The 25,174-nt window shown below is 38.4% G+C and overlaps 1 protein-coding gene and 1 long non-coding RNA gene across 8 annotated transcripts in view; both read right to left on the bottom strand.

The window, feature by feature from the left end:
* Nucleotides 1–25,174, bottom strand: part of IQSEC1 (IQ motif and Sec7 domain ArfGEF 1) — a 676,292-nt gene that overhangs the window by 260,117 nt on the left and 391,001 nt on the right. For 3 of the 7 annotated variants that reach the window (XM_034777995.1, XM_034777984.1, XM_034777985.1), the window contains exon 3: nucleotides 12,348–12,434. The exons of 2 other annotated variants lie outside the window; for them this stretch is intronic. In XM_034777995.1, coding sequence (XP_034633886.1) covers nucleotides 12,348–12,434 — 87 coding nt within the window. Of the gene's footprint in view, nucleotides 1–12,347; nucleotides 12,435–21,789; nucleotides 22,030–25,174 lie in introns of those variants that run through there. 2 more of the 7 variants (XM_034777988.1, XM_034777990.1) reach the window with 2 other exon arrangements.
* LOC117881109 lies at nucleotides 2,752–4,469 on the bottom strand. Its single transcript, XR_004646692.1, has 3 exons — nucleotides 4,048–4,469; nucleotides 3,788–3,924; nucleotides 2,752–3,122 (listed from the first exon to the last, which is right to left on the bottom strand). It is a non-coding gene; the product is annotated as an uncharacterized LOC117881109 (long non-coding RNA).

Here is a 25,174-nt window from a genome sequence, read left to right as displayed (position 1 = left end):
CCAAAACCATCCAAAAAAGAAACATGACTAAAAATTTAATATGATCACAAAAGAAGCCCCTGTATTCAAAATGGAAAAATAAAAATGAGCCAGATCTTAATCAGTACCAATTTGCAAGTGCCTAATAAAACATTTTCTATGTAAAACCACCCAAGCGGCAGCTCTTCTTCAACCCTTCACCCAGGGGCACTCTGGAATGCATTCACACAAAATAAGTGAATAAAGCATGAGAACAGCAGCTAAACGATTTTTCCCCAGCCTTCCATATCAAAGATGTATGTGTTATGGTCCATTTGTTGAACGATTCATTCATGCACAACTAGAAGCATCCTCCACACTCCCAACTATGGAAAGCGTATAGAAATCAGAAGAAAAGGGAAAGACAGTTTTCAGTGCAGCCCTTCCCTTCCATTTCATGACAATGTGCACCGGTTAGGTCATCTGCTTAAAACTTGGATGAGGTAACTAGAAAAGAATTCTACCCAGTTCCAGTGCTGAAGCCTGAGATATACAGCATGCTTTATTTAGCTAGACATTATTTATTTAAAAAGGGAAATGTGTACTTCTGCATATCTGACTTTCACTGCATCGGTGGAGGTCAGCTTTTCTGGTGCAGAATAATGCATGGTTTGAAGATAGCATAGTTACTGACTTGAGAGTTTTGTATGCCAACAATTTCTGAGGACACAAATTTTGTGTCTAACTGGAAAGTGCAAAATGCAGACAACACCAAGTGATCGTATTGTCTTTGCACCAGATAATAGCACAGATCTGCCTTGGACTGCCTTTTCTCATGAGAGGCAGTATTAACTGTAACTACATTCAAGATGATGCTTTCTCTTCATTGCAAAAGGACTGACACCCAGAATGAATGTTTTTGGACTTTCATGTACATAAGTCTTTCCTCTATTTTTCTTTAAACAAACAAACAAAATACAGATGAGAAGATCTCACAAATCCCAGCCTGTAGAAGAGAATAATTACTGTGCTTCAGATCAGTACACTGAGTGGAGAGAGGTAATTATTGTTTACGCTAGTGACAGAGATAAGCAAGTCAAAATAATACAAATCCCTACTGTTTCTAGCCAAGTGTAACAAGTCTGTGAGAAATTCCTGCTTAATTAATGGAAGAGATAAAAGGCTAAGAAAATGTCAGTGACATGCAGACATTTTAATGTTCTACTCTACCTAACACGGTAAACATGAGAACACTAATACGTCTGTATCAAAAAGGAGAAATCCTTTAAACAACAGTTTCAGCATGCATGATCTGCAAATTCCTCATAGAGAATGAATGCCCATTAATTCCACTGTAATGCCATATGATTGGGATCCACATGAAATAGATGTATTCAATCCCCAAATGTAGGCTCAAGCCATACAGTGCTCTCAATCTGCACACACAAATTGAGGGTAGTGTAGAACCTCTTACAAATGCACAAAGAGTACCAGGGTTTGCATTCCTTAAGGCCAAATTCTTCCCCAGGTATGTGACACACTTATCTGGGGCATGGTCATGAAGTTAAGTAAATGATTAATCTAAAGAGTGGCATAACGTGGGGTAACTGGGAGAAAAACTGAGGAGCACGCAGACTAAAATTCTGTCCACTAAATGCACAGGCACATTTTTGGCCATTCCTGGACCTTGAATTGTGTTTAGTGTGGAACAAGAGAAGAACAGGATGACCCTTACCCTGCCTTGTCTTAGTCTGCTTCCTGCCCTGATTCTACTGGTCCCCAATCCTTTCCATCCCCTGTCCTTACAACTACATATAATTAAGAGAAAACATCAACTCTTTTGCAAGTCTTTCATCCTACCCCCCAATCCCTGCTCTAACTCCATTTAAACCCCAGGTAGTTCATATCCTTTAGAATTATATCTTGTGGTGTGATAGACCCAACACCAAAGTAACCTCTCTCCCAAGAACAATTTCTTCAGTGATTTTCTGCTCCCTACTAACCCTGATTGAGAACCACATGAAACTGAGATGCATTCAATCCCAAAATGTGGAGTTGCTCTATTATAGGACCTTTATTTCCCAGAATATCTTTCTGGGTTTGGCCCTTTAAGTTCAGCAGAGCCAAACAGCTGCAGCCCTCAAACGGTCATTTGCAGGTGGTATGTTCTAGTTCCATCCCTCTTTTCCACCTACCAAGTACCTGTTGGGTTTCAGGCATTTGGAGCTCTTGGATGAACATGGGCAGTTCACATTCACTGCAGTGGGAGCGACATAACCATCCACGGACATATCTGGGCCTTTACATGATACTGTACATTGCTTAGAGAAAGATACACTATTCAATTGAGGTGTGTTTTATCAGTGCCTAATACAGAATATGACTCTTTCACAAACATATTTAAATATACAATTGGTAGACATTTAAAAAACATTGAGAAAGGCAGCTGTTCAAAGCCTAGGCAAATATGGTTCTGCAGCTACAATACCCATCTGGCAGAATCACTGGAATAGTCAGACGACATCTACAGTAGTAGAAAAGTAGTTGAACCAAAGTCTCAGGTTCGAACATCCCTAAACACTGGCCACATTCAGATTTGGATCTGAACTATGCAGCTAGAGCCCAATTTTGAAATCTGCATTCAAGACTGTTCCAAAAGGCTTAATGCAATACACATTCAGAGAGAACAAAAATCTATTTGAAAGAAAATAAATCACATTAGTTAGCACATCTACTGCCTATAAGAAATCATTATGACTGCATGTGATAACAAAATTCGCAGTACACTTGGAGATTTATGGCACTGTTTATTTTGGTTCAAAATATATTGTGCATTTTACATTTTTGTTTACACTCCATATGCATTTTAATCACTTGGCACAGAAAGAGTGAGCCGTGAAAGCTTGGAGAAGAAAGTGCAGAGTGGAAGTTACCAGGCATTCTGAGTAAATTTAAATTCGATGTAAACCAGAATCTTTAGTGTCTCCATGCAAGTTATGTCAGTCCCATACACACCAGCAAGAGAAAGAAGAGGAGGGAGATGGAATATACAGATGTGGCCCTCTGACTGCCCACTTAGCGACCCAGAGCTTCTCTGTTATCTTGAGGATGGACTACTAGACCCAGAAGGTGGACAACAGAACTGGTGGAGAACATTATCTTCCCTGCCAAGGTGGGCAAAAAAGAAAAGAGAGAGAGAGAGAGAGAGAGAGGAACAGAATCACAAGGGAACAACATTAGGAGAATTCAGCTACAATATTTAAAAACAGTACAGCCCCTCTGTAAGCAATGGAAGGTAGCCCAGTTGCACTGCTCATAAGAATCTTTGGGAGAATATACATGGTGCTAAGTTCTGGGCCTCATTTTCAGTAGATTTCATGCAATAATCAAAAGACAGCACAAACCCATAAATGGTTATGCCATTAAAGACTGTTTGAGGTGGAAAGCTTTGTATCAAAGTGTCTAGCTACTTTTTAGAAGGGTAATTTCTATTTTTACCACTAGAAAAATTATTTCAAAATGTACAATTCATTGAATTCCTCACTCTGCCCCAATCTATTGTAGGGATAAAGGTCCTTGGTTTTAACTGATCAAAGAGAAAGATTCCATGAGGAGTTCCAAATGTATTTAATTGAAAATATAGGAGTGGAGGCATGATTTTTTTACATGGTGATTTACGTGTAGAAGTATTTCTTACAGATAGGGCTGTACTCCTTTTTCTTTTAAGCTAGGTAGAACTCTGTCTTCAGAGTTGCCAGCATCATGAATAGTGCTACAAATCAGAAGTTACATATGCTATTAAATTACAAAAGCAATCTGGAATACCTACATCTGTAATGCTATATTGTACTCTATGGTGGGAGGAAGTAGAGGAAGGGATGCCGGCTTATCAGGAAGCTTGCACAATGTCCCTTCTTTACCAGTAACACCACCACCAGTGGCCATTTTCTTTAACTATATAGCAGGCTAAAGAAGAAGGATGGAAAGGAATACAATGAAGGAAAGATTTGGAGTAGCTATTAAAATAATCTACCAATTGCTTTTAACAGTCTATTGGTGGTGAATGTATAGATTACAGTTTTTCCATACCTAGATCCTGTAGGTCAGAAGGTGGAGAAATTGCAAGTATTATTCTATTTTTATACTAGCTTTCCTGTGCAACCTGGCAATATAAACAGAATGAAAATCATATTTACTGGCACTGAAATCTCTTATTACAGAATATATTGTTTGATTGATTCTTTAGTTCTCTGTTTGGAATTTCTATATTTTCTCGGGAGCCATCAAAATTATGAACTTCTGCTCCAGTTTGCATGAGTCGTGTCATTTTTATCATTCTGATCTGTTTGAAATAATATAGTCTGGCATTTAGATGGAATTTTAAACAAGAAAATTACAACACTTACAAATGTGTTTCAAAGTCATAGTTAGCAAATTGCTATTTCGTTGGAATGAAGATACCTTCCCAACAGGGCTGGCTCCAGGCACCAGCTTACCAAGCAGGTGCTTGGGGAGGCCACTTCCAAGAGGGGCGGCGCGTCCAGCTTTGGCAGCAATTCAGCGGATGGTCCCTCACTCCCGCTCGGAGCAAAGGACCTTCCGCCGAGTTGCCGCCACAGATCGCGATCACGGCTTTTTTTGGTTTTTTTTTTGTTTTTTGTTTGGCTGCTTGGGGCGGCCAAAACCCTGGAGCTGGCCCTGCTTCCCAACAACTCCTGGTGTTTTGTGAAGCCTTAATAAGCTGTCATTTTAGCCACTCAATGTATTCTGTGAAATGTAGCTCATTGGACACATCTGTATCTGCGATAGAGCTTTGGCTGGAAAACCACATCAGGACACCCTCACTAGTAGATTGTGGTGTTGGGGGTCTCCCAGAAAGACAGGGCATTCTAGGACCAAAAGACATTTCGATGTGAGATTTTACAGAGGAGTTTGGTGTATTTTCTCAGAGACTAGGATATATTGTGCTTCTGTTGAATGAGGGAATGAATCTGAGGGTGGGAAAGGTATTTTAACCTGAAAAAATGAGTAATGTTTCATTTGCAGGAATCTAACAAAAATGGATTTTTCCCTGATTGTGCTGACTGTGCAAATATTTCGCAGAACTCTTTGGGAAACTGATTGTGAAAAGGAAAACTGCCACTTATACATCAACAGCTAACAGCTAGGCATTTGGTTCATTATTGGATGGTGGATTTCCTTGTTAACCATTACTGTAATATTAGGCTACACTGATTACTTCTGGCACAGGCAAAAAGGATGAGCATGATCAATCCTTCTGCTATTTTTGATGTTGTGGTTTGTTACACATTAGCCAACATTGCTGGTTAAAACTGAAAAATTCTGTATTGAATTTCAGAATAAGTACGGAATTGTCAGAAGAATAATTTTACCTCACAGAGGTGCTGATTAAACATTATGCAGGCAGAGAGTGCAAGAAAATCATGGGGTTTCTTTGGTACTATAACATCCTTTGCAATATCTTTTTGTTTTCACAGGCATCACTGGGGAAAAAAAAGAAAAGAAAAGGAAATCTCCAGTTTCAAGATTTTAGAAATCATCTTTGGACATGACAAGGCATCTGGTTTGAAAATATCAGTAATGAAAGCTGAAGAGGGTAGATGGAGGAGTATGGTTGGGAACTGTTATTTCATGCACAACAAAGCAAAGAAATAGTATTCATATGAAGAAACAGATCAGATCAAATGGAATTCAGCCTTTCAAACAGTTATTTCAATGTCTTTCAAGCATTAATGTTAAACAAATCTGTCCAGTTGTAGTAATATGTACATGCTTATATACACACATATGCACATATAGTACAAATATGTATATACAGGTATATTTTTCACACACACACTCTTTCTCTCCTGGTTATCCTCCAATTTACACTGAACCATCACAGCTTCAGTATTGATATGTAAGGCTCTGTGTTTGTCACAGAGGTCGCGGAAGTCATGGATTCCTGCGATCTTCTTCGGTGACTTCTGCAGCAGCTGGTGTGGCTGACCCCAGGACCACCCGCTCAAATGGCCCTGGGGACAGCCACACTGACTGTTGCTGGAGCGATTCTGCAGCCAGCCGCTTGGACAGCCCCACAGCCAGTTGCACCAGCCGCTGCTCTGGTGACCCCAGGCAGTGACCGATGCGGCTTGTGATGTTGTGCAGTCTATATGGTTTTATAAAATCATGATAATAAGTGAATATAATCTAACTGGGATAGTTTTATAAAGATTTGATAATAAGTGAATATAATGCAACTGGGATATGCTTCATGCAAAAGGTCTCTTGTAAGGTATTATTACAAAGCTTATAATCTACTGTGTGAGATCATCCTATTTGTAGAAATGTACCACTCTTGTATCTAAAACTAGAAATATAAAATATAACTCTGAGGGCCTGTTGTAATTATGTAAAGTGTGGGCCATTAATGATGGTTTGGAATCTTGATGACTCCCATTAACAAGGACCATTGTCTGCAGATGGCTGTGTTTACCTGTTAGTCTTCCTGTATATGTGTGTGCTGGCAAGTGGGTAATGAAGTCTTGCAGTGACATGTGATCATGTCACCTGAACTGGAATCCATCTTTAACCTGGTGCTTTTCCAGTGAGGGGGGGTGGAAACCCAGAGGGACAAAGGGTTCCCGCCTTATGCAAAAGATATATAAAGGGGTGGAAGAGAACAGAGTGGGAGAGGAGCCATCATGAAGAATCACCTAGCTACCACCTGAGCTGGAACAAGAGCTGTATCAGGGGAAAGAATTGTGCCCAGGCCTGGAAGGTGTCCAGTCTGAGAAAAACTTACTGAATCATCTCTGAGGGTGAGATTATCTGTATTTAGTTTGATTAGACATTAGATTTGCGCATTTTATTTTATTTTGCTTGGTGACTTACTTTGTTCTGCCTGTTACCCCTTGAAACCACTTAAATCCTATTTTCTGTATTTAATAAAATCACTTTTTATTTAGTAAATTACTCAGAGTATGTATTAATACCTGGGGGAGCAAACAACTGTGCATATCTCTCTATCAGTGTTATAGAGGGCGAACAATTTATGAGTTTGCCCTGCATAAGCTTTATGCAGGGTAAAACGGATTTATTTGGGTTTAGACCCCATTGGGAGTTGGGTATCTGAGTGCTAAAGACAAGCACACTTCTGTGAGCTGTTTTCAGGTAAACTTGCAGCTTTGGGGCAAGTGATTCAGACCCTGGGTCTGTGTTGGAGCAGATGGGAGTGTCTGGCTCAGCAAGACAAGGTGCTGGAGTCCTGAGCTGGCAGGGAAAACAGGAGCAGGGGTTGTCTTTGCACATCAGGTGGCAGCTCCCAAGGGGGTTTCTGTGATCCAACCCGTCACACGGCTGGTCCCAGGGACCACCTGAGCAGCAGTCCTGGGGGCGTCGGGAGGAGCCACCGCTCAGGGGCTCCTGGCAGCAATCCCAGGGCAACCGGAGCAGCAGCTGGCCCCAGGGCTCCTCCCCAGTGGTGGCTGCAGTGGCAGCAGGCTCTCAGCGCTTTCTCCTCCTGCAGCTGGAGTGGTAGTGGGCCCCTGGGGTTCCCCCCCACCATGGCTGGAGTGGCAGCAGGCCCCCCAGGTCTCCCCCCCACACAGCTGGTGCCGTGGGCTCTCTCCCCCCCAGCATACTCCCTTACAGTACCCCCTCCCCCCCAAGATTCAATCAGGGGTATTTATGGTATAAGTCATGGGCAGGTCATGGGCTGTGATATTTTGGTTTTTTGCCCGTGACGAGTCCATGACTTTTACTAAAAATACCCGTGATTAAATCTTTGCCTTAATCATGTGTACAGAAGCTTGAGCACCCTGAGCAATAACATGTGCATTAAGTAATTACATTCAACAGACCTGGAAGTCCCTCCTTTTACATGACTAGAGTGGCAGGCTGAATCCACAGCTTGCGAAGGCAGCCATTTAAGGATCGAATTCAGTGACTGTGCAAACAGTCATGTAAGTTGAATGGCAAAATAACATGGAGCAATTTTGCAGCCAGTGGCTGTACAAAATCAATGTTTATTACAACTGGTGACCACATTTAGCTCTGGCTCAGTTCCTAATTGAAGCCTGCTTACAGCAGGGCTGAATTTGAAATTTGACTTGTAATGCTGGGAGAAGCGTATTCCCCTTCAAACAAGGGGTAGGCTGCATTATTTTAGACCCTCTGTGATTTATTTTGTCTGCCATTCTCACCCGCCAGCGTAGGTACTTCACTCCCCAGGAGGTGGTAGCTATGTCAACGGGAGAAGCCCTCCCATCGACACAGCAGTGCCTACACCGGGGGTTAGGTCAATATAACTGTGTCACTCAAGGGTCTAGGTTTTCCACACCCGAGTGACAACGTTATACCAACATACATTTGTAGTGCAAGCCAGGGTTTAGTGGGTAAATGATAACGCTTCTTAGCTAAATAAGGATAAATAATAATGTAGTACTTAGCTATTCCATAAATTACATTACTTTGCCATTTACACTCAAATTTACATAATCCACTGATGGCTACGGGGCAGGCTTCTATGGAAAGTGTACCCTCTTAACTATAGGGTGCATCTGGTTTTAAACCTCTCCCCTATTCTCTGCGAAATCAAATGATTGTTGCTACTATTGAACAGCAGTTTGTTAACTATTCAAATTGTATTCTGTTTACAATCTGTTTCTTATTATGAATGAAAAAAGGACAAAGATGCAAGGTGTAGGGGCTAATTTGAACACAAAGGAACAAGCAACAAGCTGGAGTTGGCATCATGTATTAGCTTACTTTGATTTCTCTTTTTTATATTACAAAAATGTAAGAAACATCTTGTATTATTCTAGTGTACATCGAACAATGTAAAAATGAGCAAGCAAGGAATTACTGCAATAGTTACAGTTATTAAAAATGCATTATTTCCTTATTAACAATTCAAAACAGATGCCAAGGTTCATCTTGGCTAGAAATAGAACTGCTGGGGTGAATAAAAGATCCAGCAATTCGCTAACAGCAAATCAGAGATGCTCCAGATTTCACTGTAGTGCACTCATTAATTGTTTCTCTTTCAGAGCAAATTTCACTTTTAATTCTGGGCTACAAAATCAATCCCCCTTTGTGCATTTTCTAAATAAAGCTGAAAACCTAAAATTAGAATTAACCATCCATTCTCGGTTTTTGTTTTCTTTCCAGTGGTTTGTATTATTAACAAAAATTGAAAGATTTAAGGCTACATTAAATGTTATTAAAATATATGCAAATGTAGGGCCCAATTTGTAAATGTTCTATAGGCTGAGTTTCCACTATCATCAATGGGAGTTCCATGTAGAGAGCACTTACAAGATCAGGGCTGTAGTTTGCATACTATTTATTGAATAAACTGTATTTATATGGCTATTACATTATAATTTCATACATCAGGAAGCAACATCTACAACAACTAATTACTTGGGGCCAGACTCTGATATCCTTACTGTCAATGAAGGGATATCAGAATCTGGCCCTTAATTCAAGTCTCAGATAACTTTGGACTTAGAGGTAAGCTACTAGTTGATTTTTCAGTTCAGGGCTTGAACTGAAAAATCTGAAAAAAATTGTTTCATGTTGACCAGAAACAGAAAATGTTCAGTTTTTTCTTGCTGAATTAGGTGGGTGGGTAGGGAGCAATTGAGGTCAAATAAAATATTTCATTTGATATAAAACAAATGCTTTTTTCTTTTTGTTTTTGGGTGTTTTTTAAACCTTAGCAAAAAATCTAGTTAAATTTGAAAATTATAAGTCATTTTGAAATGAAAAGTCACAACAGTTTGTTTTAAGAATACTGAAATAAAATGTTGCAATTTTTTCAGTTCCCCCCCTCACTTTTCTCATTTGAAACTATTCACTGAATTCAAGCTGAATTTGCATTTCAGTCAACCCAAAACTGCATTTTTCAGCAAAAGGCTGTTGGTCCAAACATTTTGCCCAGTTCTACTTGGAATCAATTGAGACACTGCTACTAGCCCAGAGTGTGGGGTGGCTCAGAGTTCCCTCTGCCAAGGAAGAACCCTGGGAAGGAATTGAGACTCATAGTCCCCTTGGCTCCCTCCTGGGGAAGGACTGCTTTGCTACAGATAGGGTACAGAACACTCCCAACTTTAGCCAATGGGGCTGGCTGGGTGTAGTGTGCTGAGGGGGTAGGCAAAGCTCCATTTACTCTCCACCCCACCCTACCTACTTTCTCACAGCAGAATCGAGGGAGAGGAGAGAGTTGCAGCCCTACAGAGCATGCATTCTTCCTGTGCCTGGAACCATAATCCACCATGCAGGGGGCTGGGCTTACATGAAGTAACTCCTCTGCATATTAAGAGTCAACCTTGCCCTTAATGTTCTAGGCTGGGTTATTCTAAAGGACTCAGAGTTGGCCTAACTCTGTTTCCGATAAGCCAATGGTAAAACTCCTTGGGCCAGATCATCAGTTGGTGTAAATTGTTAGAACTTCTTGACTTCAGCTGAGCTATGACAATTTACACAAGTTGAGAGTCTGACCCCTTGACTTCGATGGAAATAGTACTAGGTCAACAGCGAGTGGTTTCAAATATCCCATCCCCCACAGTTCTAAAATGTACATGTTATAAGATTGCTTTAGAGCCCTATGAAATAACCTACATTTTCTGTACCTTGCTATACAATATTAATAAACTAAAAATTAATTATATATGGTTTTCCAGTATTTTAAAAAAATGATTGAAATAAAAAAATATTCTAATCATATCAATTATGTTTAATACAGGTGATCAAAATATTTTAGTAGAAAAAATACATCAGAAAATGTGTAATAAAAATCCCACCCAGTCCTTTTCATCAGTAGAAGGACAGTGTCATTATCCTCATTTTCCCGATGGGGAAACCCAGGCACAGGAGATGAAGTAATTTAAGATTGCCCAGTAGCCCTGAGGCAGACATGGGAATAGAAACCAGTGCAGTGCTCTATACAATAGGCAACACTGTCTCCGTATAAAAATGTGTATTTTAAAACCAAAAACATTAATGAGGTTAAGCTACAGATCTAAGGGACTTTAGATACACAATGACATGTGGGTATATATTAATTAGAAACAACAACAGAAATGGCAATAGCACCAATACTACTGTTGCTAGTAAATAACCCACTTCCAGAAAGTTTTCCAAACATGGTCAAGAAACTAAAACCTCTGTGGCCTTCAATCTATTCATTTAACACAAAGGAAAATTAAAAATTCATGAAGAAATGAGAGGTGGAAACCTGCACATTGTCAGGACACTTGTCAGCACAGGATGAGGTGCACAGTCATTGTTTACAACTGGATTACAGATTTGCCACTGCCAAACATGGAGTGAGGGTACTGCTGATGAAAAGAAGCCAACACAAGGAGAGATGGACGGAGTCTGAAAATTTGAAAGATGGAAAGCATCCAATACATGCATGATCAGGGATAACAAGCATGTGAAACAGAGAAAATAACAAAATGTGTTTGTGCATTTACAGATTTAGGATTCATTGCTGGTTTACTTCTTTCCTTATTACCAATACAAGGTGAGTAGAGGGTTTTTCAGCACATACTTCTAATATTTTGGTACAAGTATTATTCATGAGCTGGCAATTATCACTAGCTAATTTGATAGTAGAAGTTAAATAAAAGACAAGCTATCCACAGCATGCACAATTTCTTAATAGTGTCCATATGTTTAAATATCTTCGATAACTTGCCCTATTGTTTTTCTATAAAGGTCACTGGAGTGTTCTGCTGGGGGTGTATAAATATTTGCTGTCTACACTTAAACAGAATTTCAAAATCCACATGCACTACATCTAACTAACTGGAACAGTTAGCTGTATTGTAGGGTATCGTTCAATCCATGCAGGGCATGATCCTGCCAAGTGCTTCCTATGAGGTTCTGAATGCCCTCTAATTCCGAGTTAAAAAGGAATCTTGCAGGATCAGGCCCTTACTCCCCGGAGAGCCAGACATGGGCTTATTTTACACACAGTAACAAAGTATTCTGGGGCAAAGAGGTTCACTTTTTTCTGAACAGTGCTTCTTACTGTAAATTAGGGGTTAAAGGGAGAATTAAATGATTTAATACATTTGTCTTGTGAGAACAACCCTAGAAATGTTTGTTTTTCCTTCTCACAGGGAATCTAGGGAGACTTGCTGCCTATGATTTATAAAGATAACTTTACTCTCTCTCATTCAGCAGTGCTTGAGAGAAATCAACAGACGCAGGACTGTCCTACTGGATTTAAAATTTATTCAATATAAAATCTATTTTGATTTTATCTAATGCTGTGTGAGGCTTTATATCAAACTGAGAATAATTTTATCATATAAGATTATAAAACCAGATCTCTCTTTAACAATAGTAGGTGGGAGGACCATATCTACTCTTACCTGTACTCTGAGTGTGTGGCAGGGACAGTTAGCTGGGTATGGTACAATGGAGCTGGACAGCAAAACTGGTGCAGAGTATTTATAGACCTACGACACAAGGAAAAACACAAAGTCAAAACACCAAGTGTCTAGAAAGGGGCTTTTTAGGGAAAGGTAGGTACTAATAGGTATGTTTGAAACTTTCCATAAGTTTGAATGAAATTTGAAGAAGTACAATTGTCAACTCTGATTCCCAGAAAATAAAGGGGAATAGTCCCAAACTTATGTATACATCAAGAAGATTATGATGAATTATTGCAACAAAGAGAAATTTTGTTGCAAAGAACAAAACAAAACAAGAAAAAGGTGCTAATTTATGACTTTATGTCTTTGCCTTGTCATGTGGAACAACAGAAGCAAAGATAATGGAGGTTAAGGGTTAAAATTCCTGCAGAAATATAAAATTTCAAATGTTTTAATTACTCTGCACCAGTCAAGCTGTTTTATTGCTATTTATATTACAACAGTATTTACAGATGTGAGGAGGAGAATGGGATGCATATGTAAATAAATGAACATAATACCTTTAAACTCTCTCAAGGCCCAGCCGCTATAAATAAATTGCACCATAATGCTTTGTAAATCTGATAATTTAACTTACTGCAGGTGAGTTGACATTTGAATTAAAAGAAAAAGTTCCTGAAATCAGTAATATAAATTAGTTATGGCCACATGTTCAAAATTAAGTCTTATATCACAATAAAAACCAAACATTTTGCATTTCATAGCTCTTTATTAATAATAATTACTACTACTACTATGGATCAGTACATTTAACCTAGTAAAATCACAGCTAAGTAAAAGGTACAAGGCAACACAAAATGCCACAGCCAAAGAAAAATATGAACAATCTATAAATGATGCACAGCAGTGCTCCTCAATATTTAGTATTTGTCTAGGGAAGCATTAAACAAGGTTTAGTGCAGTAAGTATTGCATGACGAAACAAGCAAATCAAATTTCCTGAAAACAGCATTCTGGAAACTAGATAAAAATAATGAAAAGTCAACCCAATATTTCATATCTCCTGCAACATCTACATGGAGAAGATGTGCCTGCTAAAGAGATATTCTTCCTCCAATTTATTCTAAAAAATAAAACATATAGACTATTTATTATTAGTTAAAATATAAGTCATCCCTGGCCTTCATTTCGTTTGCTCACAGCATTCTCCTGAGTGTCACAAAAGAATTGCCTTTTTTTAAAGGCTCCCTGTGTTTAAAGAGAGTCCTATGAGGTCATCCTCTTATAAGATCAAAAGGAGTAGTTAAGCAGAAAAATGCCACACAGTCTTTCTTCAGAAAGAAAGGAGTCAGGCACTAATCCTTTAAAGATGAAGGTCGAGTCGCTCTGATCCCTGCTGCCAACAATTGTGTCAGCAACTTCAAGGCCAAGGTGAGTGAGTTTTTCCTGATTAAGGATGGCAATTGAACTCCCAAAAGAACTTGACCCTTGGGAAAGAAATAAAAACATTCATCAAACAACCTCCATGCGTGTATTTGAAGAATAATCAAGTGCTGTGGGAGGATATCTTTCAATCATGGAATAGATGTTAATTGATAGCAACTTCACAAACAACTTAAAATGGAAAAGAGGGAGGAGAGATTGAAGCAGGGGTAGGGGGGGAGAGGACATTCCTGGAGAAAATGGTTATTAAAAGGGACACATCAAAAAGCAGGAGAAACATTTCATAAAATATTTTTTACAAGTGAAACATGGGTTTATTAGAGGAAGTGGGCTTCATGCTTCACAGCGCAAGCATGGAGTGTTGCACATATCGTTTGCAAGCCCAATCCTTATAGTCTGACTGCGGGGCAGCAATGCAGATGGCCAAACATGTGGTGGAGAAGTGCACAACTAGAAGATTGGAGGGTGGACTGCAACACCTTGCAGCTGTTGATGACGCAGCAGTCAAGTGGCTGAACAATCTAGATACTGACTTGTGACGCATAAAAGAGAGAGAGAATTGCATGGTAAAAAGTAATGGCCAGTATAGAGAGCCTGACCCTGTATCGATGAGAGCACTGCTACATGGCCACCAAATTTCTCCAATCTAGAAGCAAAGGCAAGGCCAAAGAGGGACACCAAAGAAGGACATATGTGCTAAGTGCCCCCTTTGCATGCAGAGGTTTGTGCTCATTAACTCCATGTCTTCTCAGACAAATCTATTCTTCACCCTGCCAATATCTTATTCTTGAGAGTGAGGGAGCAGGCATACATGAGGCTTTGGACTTTGTTCTGCCCAGTGCAGAGAATTTTGCACACTGCTTACTCATAAACAGCTTCTGCTGACACTTCTGGCAGAAAAAGAAAAACAAAAACCAACCACCACCACCCAAAGTACTTGCCCCACTTTGGCTTCCCCCTGTTCCAATAGTTCCAACTGTATAGACAGGTTTTTTTCCTTATGCTCTCTGTGCTTCAGTTTCCCCATCTGCAAAGGGGGTTAATATTAATCATCTACTATCAAGGGGTTTTGGAGGCAGAATATGTTTGTTAAGTGCTTTGAGAGTCTCATATGAAAGGTGCATTGTAAATGCAAAATACAGTTATTGTATACAATGTATAGGTGCTTCCTGTAAGATCAGGTAATAACCATACTGAGATCACATAAAATCAGAGTGAAGAGGCATTTAACAGCTGAATGGGAAGCATGGTGTTGTGGTAGTCCCCATTAGTTGTACCGAGATGAAACAGTAACAAATTGCAGAATTGGAATTCAGACACTCTGCATTTTAATTACAGACGAAACCAAGTTGCAGTGTTCAGATCCAGATTTAGATCTCCACTTTCCAAGGCCTCAGGATGTTAAGATCCATGTTTCTGTTTCAATTCATTTGCACCCATAGAGGCCATCATGAAGTTCAGAGTCAGATGCAAAGTTCTGGCTTGTTGGATCCAGGGATTTGTTTTTTTAAACTCATCTCTAGTTCTGAAGAACTGACACCATTCGAATTCATTCTGAGATCAGATACTATGATCCCAAGACTGACCCCCTGACTCCAGTTTTACCTAATAGAACTCCATGTTTCATTGGTATAAGTGAGATCAGAACCAGATCCTGTATGCCGTCAACCAAATGCTGTAGCATCTATTTTTTCCTCCATACATTACTGTTTATAGCAGTCCAAGTAATAGTCATTTGAATACTTAAATTATGAAGTCAAAAAATGTAAGTTTTACAGTAATTCAATGATTTCCATAGACTTTTGAAATAAATTTGTATTTGAAATAAAGTCTGTGATACAGTTTCTAAAAAGTAATGCCCAAAACGACATCTGAACACATTTGAATAATTTGAGTTTTTAATCACCTTCCCCCTCATCTGTCTGCAGAATCTAAAATGTTTAGTCCTATTAAGTTTGCCTTATTAAACTCCGATCTATGGTCTTCAAAGTTCTATTAGAGAGTTGATTGAAGATCTAAATACAGCATGGGTACCTCAGCACTGACTCAAGATAATGCTTAAAGACTGACAGATGCTTATCCTACCATTTTCATTTTCTAAGATGTTTTTGTAACATTCCAAAGGATGGATGCCATGCAATTCTTTTTAATTCTAGTCCATTTATTTCAGATCTCCACAAATTCCCAAGGTTCCTTTGAACTGAAAGCTTTGCTTGTCACCTAAAATATTTATATTCTTTTACAGATTTCTCCTTCAAACAGACCTCCCAAATAGTAAAAATATTTCCTTTCAGAATAGTATCAATTTTAAGAGATGAGCCAATGTTGCAAAGCTTGTATACAATTTCAAACTTAGCCAAAGCTTGCAAAAGGTTTAAATCTGGGGTTTTGGCTCAAACCCATCTCTATAAATTCCCAGTATGCTGACTGTAAATGAATTCTCATATAGGATACCTTCGTATTTCACTGTGACATTAACCAGAGATGCCACTCTCACCATTAATTTTTATATTGGCACTGGAATCTTCGCTTCAATCTACAGATAACATAAACAGAAATAGATTCACAGAACATCATATTAAGCTTTAACTACAGGCAGCTGATGCGGTGCCATCTCTTTCAGATCCCCAAGTCTTTGGTGTGAAAACTCCTTTGTTTAGCATACTCTCAAATGTTAGGATACAACATAAACTAGAGGAAATCCAGGGTATTAGCTCTAAATTGCTTATGCTTTGATGTGCTATTTTCTTCCCTTACTTTCAAAGTAAACCATCTCTGCAGATATTGAATATCTTCTTATCCCTCATAACAGGGTGACAAGGTAATTTTGTCAAATGGCCCTATTAGCAAGTGTTGGTACCCTGCAAAGATATGCTACCTGATTCCTCCTGAGAGACTGGAGCAGGTCTGGCCTGTTTACTCCACCTGGGACATGAGGAAGGTGAGAGTAGCTCTTTGGTTAGTAAGAATTAAGGTCTGGGACAGAGCATGTTCTCTGCAGGGAAACTCTAGGAGTAGCTCAGCTTTCAGAGAAAGTTGAGAATATGTTTTCCAGAGATTGTTTGGTGTTATCTGAAATACCAATACAGACAAACCATAGGACGGAGGTAAACTGTTAACTATACAAAGTGAACGTAGACCATATTCAGAGAGCAGGGTGGGAAATCCAACTGCTTACATACCTTTTCTTGCACTTATAAAGTGTGTTTTATTTTTGTTTCAATTATTGCTACTACTCCTGTAAGTATTGTAAGAAAACCAATGCAATTATATCATTGTAAATCATTATGAGGGCCTTGCAAAATTCTTTCCAGCAAAATTATCAGCTATTACACATGAGTAGAAGAGACCATTGGTTTAATATCTCATTCCATGGAAGGCCTAATAAACAGTGGGAGTTACTCAAGTATTTGGTACTGTACTACAGTATTAACACTCAGCATAAAGTCCAAGTCTGGTTGGGAAAGGTATTCTTATAAAGATAGTCTTTCTGGAAGAGTGCCCTCTTTTTGGAAATTAGGTCCATCAGGTGGGTTTGGTCATCTTTTACATGGCAATATTATTGCATGCAATTTATTAATTGCTGTGGACTGCTCTATTCCCAATATTCTTGCTATTCTTAGGGGATATCTTGCTATTCAGAAACTCTCCCCCACTGACTCAATGCAAAGGACCAGCAAAATACTTATGCACCACTTAAATCCGAATTTTGTGCTGGCCCTCTGCACAGAGGCAAATTTCACCTAGTCAATGTTCTGTTCAAGGTTACAAGGACAACTGCAATTGTTTTGGCAGCAAGGACCTCCCTTTCACTGTGTGAGCTCTTTTTCCACAATATATTTTGCAATTTGACTCACTTTGGATGTTATACCTACACTGAAAACCTTTTTATTAATTTAGCTTTTTGTAACTTACTCGATTTTGTCTCAATACATATCCCAATGGCCTATTAGTCCTCTCATTTCTTTAGTTTTACAAGATGCTTTTCAGTACACAGCTGCCCAGACATATACTTGCAGGAAGAGAATGAGACATCTGGTGGCAAAGAGGTGTCAACACAAGTAACACTATATACCTTGCTTTTTGTTTATCCTGAGCAATGAATCAGAACCACTCCCTTCCCCCCGTCCTCTGCCCATGATGCAGGGCTAGGATCTGCAAATATTGTAATTTGACATTTTGACTTAAAAGAAAAAAAGCAGCACTGCCATTTGTTGTGGCTCAGTTCTTTGGTACAGAAGAGCCTGGTGGTCATATAGAAGAATTAAAAGCATTTAAGGATAACACTTATTTAAATAAAAATTAAGAGTAAAAGATAATTCCATTAAATCTCATGAATATGGGCTAAATCCTGTGGTCTTTAGTGTGTCCTTTGCATTCTAGAGCCCTATTAAATCCAATGGTAATTTTGCCTACAAAAGGAGTAAGAACTACACGATTTTTGCCCTATTACCAGTATGGTCAAACACCCACATTGTGTGTGAGTGTTACAGGATATATACAGAATAATGGTTTGGTTTTCTTTAACATCAGTTCCCTTTCCTCCTCTTTTTCCTCTATTTCCCACCCAAGTGTCAGTAGCTAGAAATTATCACCTTTTTAAAACCACTGGTAAGTAGGCTATTATTGATCCTACACTAACAAAATGGCCCTAAAATAAATCACGAGCTACTCTCCTGGGACACTAAGACCATTGCCTTTATAAAACATTTACAGTTCCACCAGCATAGTAACCATGGAGTATGAATTCTATTTTGTAGCATCCTAGTATGTATAGCACTTACCTTATACCTCATGGTTATAAAAAGCAATTCTTCCAAAAAATATTTATTTCAAGTATACACACAAAAAATTCCTTGTAAAATATATACATCAAGAGGTGCTACTTTTATATATTAATGCACAGTACAGCTTGTAGGAAATTAATTAGGTTGAATTTAAATAAGAATAGTAATGTGTAGCTACCTATACTTTGGAGCATTCAATTCCCTTCACAAGTTTGATTAAGAAGATCTATTCTTAAAGGTCTGGTTATAGTAATCAATTTACAGCACAAATGAAATTATTTTCTATTGATTTTTTTCATACAAAACTGTGTCCCAGAGTTAAATGATGCAGTTTCAAAGCTAAAATTAAACATAAGAGCCTAGAAAGAGAGAAATGAAGTAGCATAGGAAAGGCAGAATAAATGCTGTTAGAGAAGATCAGAAAATTGATGGAGGGAGGTAGAAATAATATTTTCTATATTTCTGACTTCATTAACATACTATCAGAATTTCCTAAGATAGTAAGGATCTTGTTGCATACAAATATTTTATATAGCACATTTTTCATTTTACATTGTTTCAGTCTATACTAAAAACATAGAAACCAAATGTGCCAGCAGCAAGACTGATGAATTTCTAGTCTAATATTCAAAAGGGCGGAAAAAACAGTAATGTCGAAAGAGAGAGCGAGAGATAGAGTGAGCAAATGAAGGGGAGAGAGCTTTACAGCAAGGCAAAGCTTATTTCCTAATACCATTGTGGAATGACATATGTTGCACTCTGTGAGGTATCTATAAATATAGTAATTCTACTAAATCATATATTTGAGGTTGACTTTGATCTGAAAAGACTGAGTAGAAGGAATTTAGGTTTCTAAATTTGATATTTACAAATGTAGTATTTTGAAAGGAGAAAACAGTGTTTATGAATGGCTGTGTTACTTGTCTTTAGAAACGGAACATGTTCTAGGATTCTATGAATTTACAGCATTATTTGAAACCTTAATATCTGCTGCATGTAGATTAACATTTGTGCATATCCACTAGTTTTAATTTACCACAGTGTTAGATATTTGATATATTACCACAGGAAATAGCTCATCGGTTGAAAAGACAAGTGCACAGATCATGAATACATAACTTTACAGAAAAATATTTCTGAAATACCTAGGCTTACAATATTTCTTTATACAGATCTCTATGCATCTAATTTCTCTTAAACAAGTTAAAAGTGCAGTTGCAGAAGAAATGACAGGTTAGGCCTTGCTTCCTACAGTAAATGCTGTCATATGTATGGGGGGAATGTTAGAAAAACAAGCAGTAATGGAGGGAGATAAATTGCCATTTGGTTCTATAAACGAGACAGCAATGCCACTGTCAAAGGAAGTAATCTTTTGAGTTAAATGCTCTTCACTAATACTGAACGACCTCCAATTTTTTTATGGTGGGAAAAAATGAACTCCAACTCAGTTGCAATAGTAATTATGATGAGATTAGTAACAAAGCAATCATCAAAAACTTGCCAAATCTACATTCTTAATATATATTAATATAAAATTACCTATATGATGGAGCAGTTGACTATTATAATAATCGGCAAAAAAAATCCCCTCACAGTACAAGAATAACTTACTACAGAAATCTACTACATTGTATACTGAGGGACAAATCATCTGCACACAACATTGGCTTTCTAGTTGATATGAGCTATGCACTAAAACAAATGCTGTCCCGTTATAGACAGTAATGAAAACCAGAAACCCCCAAACCAATACACAAATGGAATCCAGTGCACAGAGTGTTTCTTCCTTTTTAACTTGGTATAAACACTAACATTTAGGAGCTAATCCATGTTGATGGCTACCACCTATTATCTGAGTTCACTTTTTTTATCTGAACCTCCTTGTGTGTAACTGAACACAACATATCAAAGCTCAGTCTAATTTTAGAATATTTAAATAGATTCTCTCACCCACCATATCCCACTGCCAGTCACACACACAGAGAAGGAAAATTTAGGGCCAGATTCTTTACTAATGTTGAGTAGCACCTAATTCTTGCGTAGTTGATTTTAATAACACTACTCATGAAATAGGTACAGTATTACTGAACATGAATAAAGGTTTCAGAATGTGGATGGTTTGAGATTGATGTTATTGAAATTGTTGAGACTGAGGCTAGGAATGGCTGGTCTGGCTTTCACCTTAGGGTGCTTTGATCAAATTCAATTCAGTCCTAGGAAGAGAGGATCTTTAAATGGAAATGATGAATGCAAGTAGTGGGCACAGTCCTTGTGAATTATTATGGGTTAGAAGTGAAACACTGGTGTTCATAGCAAATAAAAAAAGAGGATTATGCACTTGCATCAGGTTTGTTTTGATTTTGGGCTGTGGTGGGATGACACATTGGTACTATGGTGTGTTGACAGCAAGCTTGAGAGTCAAAGCCCATTCGATCCTTCAAAACACACATGAATAAAATCGCCTGATGCGGTTTCCATACATACTTAGATTGTGTGATGCCACAAGCACTATGCAAACTTTAACATCCTTCACCCTTGGCTACAAGTGTACAAGCACTTAGCTCTTCAACCACAGGTGACAATTCATGCAAAGAGCTGCTACACTGCATTAAATGAATGAAACATTAAATGCCAGCTATGTTGCCTGCAATGCTCTTGGTAATATTATGTATATCATATGAACTGATTTCTAAGCATTTACTGCATCATTAGGGTATGAGAAAACAACATATATATGATACTCATGAAGCATAGAACGAGATAATTTTATACATCATCGAGGTCACATTGTCTAAGATGGTACACCATTTCCTAGAATAAGTAGTTTATTTAAATGACACTGTACATTTTAATAGAACAAAGCATTAAAACAAGATGGAAGATATATTTCAATTCCTGTGATAGATCTATTCTGAGAATTCTGCGCTCCTTCCTTTCTGTTCAAAATATCTAATTTTTCTCACACTGCTAACTTCTGAATAGGTGTTTTATAAAAATATGCTGGATTACTTTTATTTCTGCTGCTCTACAAGCATCCCTTGTCTGTACCATTCTAAAACGCACATCAGTAATCTGCCAAAGAGGTGACACCCAAAAAATGGTTCATTGAAAGAAACTGATCACTACTCATATTTCTGTCTCAAAAAGTCTGGAATCCTTAATCCAGATGTCAGAGACCAGAGGACAGATGAAAAAGGAAAAGGTACTCACAAATAACACCTTCTGCAAGCCATCCTCAAATGTGTTGTGGGTTTGTTTTCCCCCCTCTCGTTTTGAGCAATTGGAAGTAGAACAGGTCACTCTTGTAACAAGCAAAAAAAAAATTACATTCACTGCCTTTGCATGCTCATTCAAGCTTGACCACGGAAGAATAACACAGCAAAGTGAGCTTGTGATGTAACCAGCATCAAACACTGCATCAGATGAAGCCACAGGCTGTAAGGGGTTATATTTTGCAAAGCCAAAAGGTTCTTCCCAAGGAGAAGGATTAGCAAATATATAAACCACTAGTACTGTTTTCACAACCTTTTCTTTCTGCTTCCAGTGAAAACCTCCAGGTGTTATTCATCTACAACATTTAAAAAAATGCTTCCTTATGTGTTAAGCTTGATATTTCAGGAGCAAATTATGTAGTTTTAGCATACACCATCTCTCTATGAACACTGTAGTACAGTCCAAATCAGAAAAAGGGCATTGGTCCTTTTATCTCCATGGTAACAGCAGCATCTGTGGAGGCAAACCGTATTCCCTCTTCACTGCAAAGTCAATTTATAGTCACATACTATGATATGAACTGATAAGGCAGCAAGGCTAATCAACAAGCTGGGGAAACATGAACAGAAACACAGGATTAGTTTTAGGCTCTTGGTTCAACAACAGACTATTCTTCCAGACTGAGTATTTATTATTCCAAAATGAAGAAATAAATGCATGAACTGGTCCTTTGACCCAGAATAGTTTGTTAATATATGAACTCCACAGTTCAACTGACAACATACGTTAATACAGGTATACTATGTAAATAGGCATCTTGCTTGCTCTTCAGTCAGACGTGTGCTGTTAAAATGTTCTTATGGCAGATGACAGCTAAACAAAGTTTTTTCATACAGAAAATTACAGATGAGCTATTAATTAACCATGATCTTTTCCTCTTTGAAGTTCCTCCCAGTGACTTGCCGTCATTTGTACTAATAGTGGTGGCACAGAGTAAGAAATGCTGCTGCTACTGAACACATTTTTTCCATCACACCAGTGCAGATTTTGCACAAACTTGATGTTGTACTTTCTCTGTACAAACAGGACCAACACTGCCTCTTCCCCAGAGCAATGACCTGAATTTAGAGACCTGATGAGTCACTGAACCTTCTTACAATTTGTTCAGTGTCTACCAAGTATCCAAACGACAACCCTCACCCCATTTTTAGAGCTAGACACATAGTTCTCACATAATGACAATAGCCAAGCTGGCTCCCTCGGTTGATGAATCACTATAATAGCCATCTGTTCATATTATTAAGTTAAATATATATGAGGACAGTCTAATGAGGGCAGCTCATCAGCTGTCATCCAGTGATTGGTTCAAGACTGTTCCACAGCCTGGAAATATTACAGCAGGCTAAGACAGTGAGAAGGTCGTTAGCCAAATTCTCCTTATCACAGCAATACCTGTTAAGTTCAACAGGCAACAGAGATGCTTGAGGCCAGGTAGCTGCTGCTAAATGTCATAATTTTTGGAAATGAAAAATTGTTGAAGCAGGAATCTCTCTCAAAAGAGGATGTTCTTGATCAGTTTCTGATTAGCATAGTGCATAGTGTTATGGGTTGCAGGATAGTCCATGTGGGAATACCATCAGCTAGTTACTATGAATCAGGTAAGTTTAAAGCAGAGGTTTTATTTATCTGACTTAGTTCTTGTCAATTCTTTCCTGTACCTTCATGCTAGGTTGAGCATTAAGGTTAGGATCTTGTTTTACAGATACATTGTGTGTTTCATAATTTTATTTTCTGTTAATGTTAACAAAATTAAAAGACATTTTATGGTTATTTATAAAACTTAGTTTTTATGCTCAGATACTACAGTGATAGTATTCTGTAGAATCAACTTTAGGAGAGATACACATCAAACGTCTGATGAAGTGGGTATTCACCCATGAAAGCTTATGCTCCAATACATCTGTTAGTCTATACGGTGCACAGGACTCTTTGTTGCATCAAATGTAGACTCTGATCCTGCATTGCAATCCATGCTGACAGATTGCCGGGGCCCAAGAGTTGGAGCCTGCAACTCTTATACATGTAAGCAATCTGACAGACTTCAGTTCTGCAAGTCATGCAAGTTGCATGACTTTCACACAAAGTAAGATGGACTAAAATGGATATTGAATGATTGTAAATATATTGAATGTGGCCTATAAGTACATATATATTATACTCTACAAATAATCAGAATTCCATCCAATAAAGCCTTTTCATTCAAGGGATTGGTCCTGCTTTGAGCAGGGGGTTGGACTAGATGACCTCCTGAGGTCCCTTCCAACCCTGATATTCTATGATTCTATGATTCTATACTACATTATACTACATTATAATGAATCAACACCGAGGGCAAAGTAAAATTAAATATTTTCTTTCTTTATTCTCTCTTTCTCGGAGATTCTAATATTATGAATTAGTTTAGTATCTGGTATTTTTGTGACTATACCAACATTTTGCCATCATTTGCCCTTAACTGATACCCATTTATTATGAAGGAGCAGAATAAAATGTAAGTTTTATAGCAGAAAAATGAAGGAGTAGAAGCATAGGTTCTATTTCTGATTAATTACATGTTGATACCAAAGCAAATAAATTTATGAAAAACCATCTCAAGTTGTTTCCAAAAAGGTTTTTGATAATCTGGGGGCAAAGATGAAATGAACATGAAGAATCAACAGTACTCTCATATCTAAAACAATGCACCTGGTATGGTAGTCACTTCAAGCCAAGAGTGAATTGAATTGGCTGGGTAACTCCCTGCTCTACTAGTCCTGTGGATTAACCAATCATGATCGTTGTCTGTCACTTTTTCACAAGTACTAAAACAATTTTTAAAACAGTCCAACAAGTAATGCAGGCTGCAATGCCAAATTAGCAAGTAAAAGCAACATGATTAAGCAATGAGATGCTTTATCTGGCTTTCACTAAATCTCATGCTGTCAGAAGACTCTCAATGGCCAGTTAGATTGAGCACAAGTGTGGAGCTGGGCTCTTGTCAGTCGCGATCCGATGCTCCGAGGCTTTGCAGGACTGAACCCAGAGTTCCATGGCAAAGCACCCCAGCTTTATAGTTATAAATTCCCATTTGAGTCCATGCGTTTTGAATGTCATCCTGTAATCGCTAGTCCTTAAGTGGTGTCATCATTTGATGGTTATTGTCCGGCTTCCCATCGTTATCTCCTATTTGTTGTCTCGCCTTTGAGGGTGCTTGCCTCACCTCTGAGGTTGTCAATGCTGCTAACATGTTTAGCATCGGATACAATGGATGTTTTCTGATTGTCTCCTGGTCTTTCCAAGTCTCTCACTTCTTCTTGACCATCTGGACATTTGTGATGGCTTT

Source organism: Trachemys scripta, chromosome 7 (genome assembly GCF_013100865.1).
Source record: "Trachemys scripta elegans isolate TJP31775 chromosome 7, CAS_Tse_1.0, whole genome shotgun sequence".
Taxonomy (NCBI): domain Eukaryota; kingdom Metazoa; phylum Chordata; order Testudines; family Emydidae; genus Trachemys; species Trachemys scripta.
Note: the sequence above shows the minus strand (reverse complement) of the source record. Positions and strands in the feature narration are given on the sequence as shown.